At 44.7% G+C, this 4,454-nt stretch overlaps 1 protein-coding gene across 2 annotated transcripts in view; it reads right to left on the minus strand.

The window, feature by feature from the left end:
* Nucleotides 1–3,981, minus strand: part of SMEK2 (SMEK homolog 2, suppressor of mek1 (Dictyostelium)) — a 68,344-nt gene extending 64,363 nt beyond the window's left edge. The window contains exons 1-2 of one of the 2 annotated variants that reach the window (XM_006880934.1): nt 3,501–3,981; nt 1,747–1,802 (exon numbers count right to left, since the gene is read on the minus strand). In XM_006880934.1, the coding sequence (XP_006880996.1) occupies nt 1,747–1,802; nt 3,501–3,642 (198 nt within the window). In that variant the 5' untranslated portion in view covers nt 3,643–3,981. The remainder of the gene's footprint in view (nt 1–1,746; nt 1,803–3,500) is intronic. The other variant, XM_006880935.1, reaches the window with a different exon arrangement.
* Between the last annotated feature and the right edge of the window lie 473 nt (nt 3,982–4,454).

The following is a 4,454-nucleotide window of genomic DNA, read 5'->3' on the forward strand; positions in this document are numbered from 1 at the left end:
TCCAATTTGTGGAGCTTGATAAAAAGTACAAGCTCAATGAGATTATTATGGCAAAAATATTAAAAACTGGGTTTATTACAAAGAAGCACTGATCAACATAATCCTTAAACGATTGATTTCTATCTAATTTGTATAGCTACCTTAAGAGTACTTAAGAGTAGAATTTTTGGTTATTTTATATTCACACAAATGAGGGGAAATCTGAACATTCATGAACTACTTCAATAAACAAAAACTTAATGTGCGGCAGTACAAAGACAAGAGTAATGATTTTTGTCTGATTGGTTTAGAAATTACATTTAAGTAGAAACTGAACTATATTCAAGGGTTTAATTCAGGACAAATTTTTAATATGATCTTCTGTATTTAAAAAAAACACACAAAACCCAAACCCCAAACCAAAAACCATTAAGAATATACGAAAAAAAGTAATGAAAATATTTGCAAGTACTGATTGAGCATATGCTGCACACATTTTTTTAAAAAAACCCTGTGTAACAGTAATCATATTTTTATTCATGAATTGTACAGAGAAGTATTTGTTTTTGGGCATTCATATCTTCATGAACGAGCCCAGAAAATGCCAAGCATTTATGCTGCAGATAAAGTCTCTATCAGAAAGCTCTGCCATATTCATTTTATATACACGACACACAGAAAAAGTTCTAGAAATAATCTAAGTGTCTAGCAATAGGTATACATACATCAGAAAACTATACAATGTTTAAAGAAAAACAACAAAAAACTAGATCCACAATATTAACATGAGTCAGTCTCCAAGATAAGGTTGAAAGCAAACTCCTAGTTTCAGAGTACAAGCAAGCGTATGATAATAAATGTCAATTGTGTAAAATTTTAAAAAACCACACAGAGCACTACATATTGGTTATGGATACATACATATGGAGAAAAGTATAAGTATGCACAGAAATACACATCAATTTTGGAATTGTGGATACCATTGGTAAGGGTGGAGAATGTTCTGAAGAGAGTATGTGTAAGGTACAAATAGGGATTCAACTCTGCCCATAACGTTCAAAATTACAAAAAATTTGGAACAAATGACATATAATGCTAACAATTGTCAAATCTAGCAGGTTACTTCTCATTTTTAAAATACTTCATAAGAAAAAAAAACACTTCATCAATTAAAACTCATCATTGCACTAATTTTCAAAGTAGGCATACTAAATAAAACTTTTCTCAAAAAAGACACCAACACAAAATGTTACATAATCTGCAATTTACATTTTTTAAAAGTATCTACTGATGAAAAATATGTTAACACTGAAAAGAACACAATTCAAATGTTTCTGCTCCATAAACAATACTCAAATCACAGGATCTAATTTTATACCACAAATAGGCTTTCCTTTGTTATAAAGAGTACCTCTTTAAATTCCCTTTTGTCAATTCCTTTAATTTCAATTTATCTGTCAGTTACAAATAAAAGTGTTACAAGGGCATAGAGGAAATTTAACTGCAGTGAAAGAAAATACACTGTATTATATTATCATCAAGGAAGAGTGGTTTGAGTCAAACATGGTGAAGGGATTTTAGCCAGTACAAAAACCTTTCACTTTTCAATCAGAAACTTTTAACCTGCAAGGGAAGCACTTAAGGTGTGTAACTTTTGTTTACCAAGCATGTTTCTGCCTTGTCAGGAAAGCGGTCTCATTTCTGTCAGATTAACACTTCCTTTATTACAGAGGAAGTCTTTCTAATGAAAGATAAACAACTACTTGCCTGTTGTTTCTGATATGCAGTGTTTGGATTTATCTTTGATTCCAAGAGTAGTGATCCTGAAAGATAAAAATTATCATAAATTTCAGTAAATAAAACACTAAGGTTACGCACAATCTTCATCTAGTTAAGACATATTTTGAAGTAGTTTATGGAATACATAAAATAGACTTCATGTTTCACCTCAGGTAAAGGTTCATTTTTAAATTAAGAATGTATCTAATCTTTCAGACTTAAAAAAAAATATCCACCTAAGGAGAGAAGCTGAGAAAACTAGATGTCTATTATTATTGGCATAAAAATGTTAAGAGTGAAAAGACCACCTGAAACCAAACTCTTTGATACACCACTTATTTTATTGCTTTTGCAGTTTAACAAATACATTACAAAGCACCAGGACAAGGATCTTAGTATTTGATTCACAAATTACAGTAAACCATGTATCCTTTTCTCTTAAGAGGAAAAAAAAACAACACAACGAAGAACAAAACAACACAGGACACCTTTAGGAGTAAAAGTCCACAATTATTTAAAATAGAGAGGGAAATGGAGAGATTACGACATGTCAAGAATAAAAGTAAGAATGCTCTTTTTCTATTATCATAGTGTATGAGGGGCACAAATATAGTCCAGATTACCCGATAAAAGGTGCTTTCAATGCAGTGCAATTTAAAACATTGCAAAAATGACTTAAGACAATGAACGCAAAAGAATGTGGGCAACGACAATGCAAGTCTGTATCCTAACTTCCTGAAGGCCCAAAAGGATCCACCTTTTCAAGCACTTTCTACAAAGACCGACTGGAGGGATCCTGGACTATAAAAACGTAGATGTGTTTGTGGGTGCAAGTATCGTGGGATCCCAGAAGAAAGCACCTGGTTCCCCCCAGCACCTGTCGAGCAACTGAGATCGGCTGGTAAAACAGATTTGTTTAGGAGTGAGTGAGTGAGTGAGTGAGTGAGTGAGTGTGTGTGTGTGTGATGACGTTTCTCTAAAAGGATAAAGTTTCACCCAATCTTCTACACCTGATATATGACCAAAAGAAAATAAAGGGATGGGGGACGTCTCAGCAGCTTCCTGAATCAAGGCGATTGACCACTCCGGGAGATTCTTCTCTCTCAACTTGGTCCTTTTAAAAAGGGAAGGCTGGAAAGCTGGAGGGGAAGGGGTCAAACCCCCGCGCAGGAAAGTGGGGGAGGGGGAGAGCCAGAAGGAGCGCAGAGCGGCCGGCGGAACCCGGACGGAGGACTTTGTTTTGACCGCGAGCGCAGACCCCAACCCACCGCCTGTCCCGGGAGGTGGGAGCCACAGTGACCGGGCCAGGGGCCTAAAGCCCACGGCCGTGCCCATCCTCGGGGCGCAGTGACCCCGACTCCACCGTTCTCCCGACTCCGAAGTTCCAGTTCCCCCGACTCCCCGGTTACCCTTGACTCCGGGGTCCCCCGACTCCACGGTCCCCCCGATTCCCCCGTTCCCCCTGACTCCGAGGTTCCCTCTGATTCCACGGTCCCCCCGACTCCCCTGTTACCCCTGACTCCGAGGTCCCCCGACTCCCGTTACCCCGGACCCTGAGGTCCCCCAACTCCGTGGTCCTCCGACTCCGAGGTTCCCCCGACTCCACGGTCGGCCCCCCGATTCCCCCGACTCCCCGTTACCCCTGACTCCGTGGTCCCCCCCTGATTCCCCCGTTACCCCGGACCCCGAGGTCCCCCCGACTCCCGCCGCTCCCTCCGACTCCGCCGTCCCCCCGACCTTACCGTCGGACTCCGCCCGGACCAGCAGCGACATCCCCTTGAGCTCCTCCACGTACGTGGACGAGACGTGCCCGGTGCCTCGGTCGTCCCATTGCCGGTCCTCGTTCAGCGTATACACTTTGACTCGCCGCCGCGTATCCGACATGGTGGCTGCGGTCCCCCCCACCGTCCCGGCCGCCGCCTCCACACTCGCCTCGTCTGCGCCCCTCACTCTTGAAAGATGGTAGCGGCGGTGGAGGCAGCGGCGGCGGCGGCTCCGGAGAGGCCTGAGATCACCATGGTTCCAAAGGGCTTCAAGCCGCAGAAGACCAGACCCACCGAGACCTCGTCGCCTGGAGTCCCCGCTACCTCTGACTTCGCCCCCGCACACACCTCCCCTCCCCTCCCTTGTCCCCCCCAGAGCTCAGTAGCTCTCCCGCCGCCGCCGCCGCCGCAGCCGCCGAGGGAACCACTACAGATCCGCCATCTTGTAACCCGATTCTCTCTGCCTTTCTCTTCCTCCTCCAGCCGCCTCGTACGGGCTGTCCTAGCAGGGGCTACGGCGGCCGACGCGTCCAACGCCCGGCGAATGCGCTTCTGCACGGGCTTTCCTGACCGGTGGTGTTCGCAGTTCTCGCGAGAGGGTTTCCGGAACTGAGGTGGGCGGGCCTAAGAGGTACTTCCGCTGGTCACGGCCCCGCCTGCCGGCTCTGGAGCCCGGCGGGGCGCAGAGGCTCACGGTAGCCGCCGTGCGACGTCATTCGTTGGCTGGGACACTGGACCTGCGAGAGTTGCTGCGAGCATCACTGTGTGAGCATCGCTGCGATCAAAGGCTACACCTATTACCTGGCATCGCTCAGACTCGGACGGGACCAATCCTAACTCAAAATCTAAATCAAAAGGAAGGCAGTATGCTCGCCTTCCTTAATGGGAACTCATTCTGACAGCCTGCGGGAGGATTTAAAACAAATTAAAAAA

This window comes from Elephantulus edwardii, unplaced genomic scaffold, assembly GCF_000299155.1.
Source record: "Elephantulus edwardii isolate Elephantulus edwardi_28Jun2011 unplaced genomic scaffold, EleEdw1.0 scaffold00011, whole genome shotgun sequence".
Taxonomy (NCBI): Eukaryota; Metazoa; Chordata; class Mammalia; order Macroscelidea; family Macroscelididae; genus Elephantulus; species Elephantulus edwardii.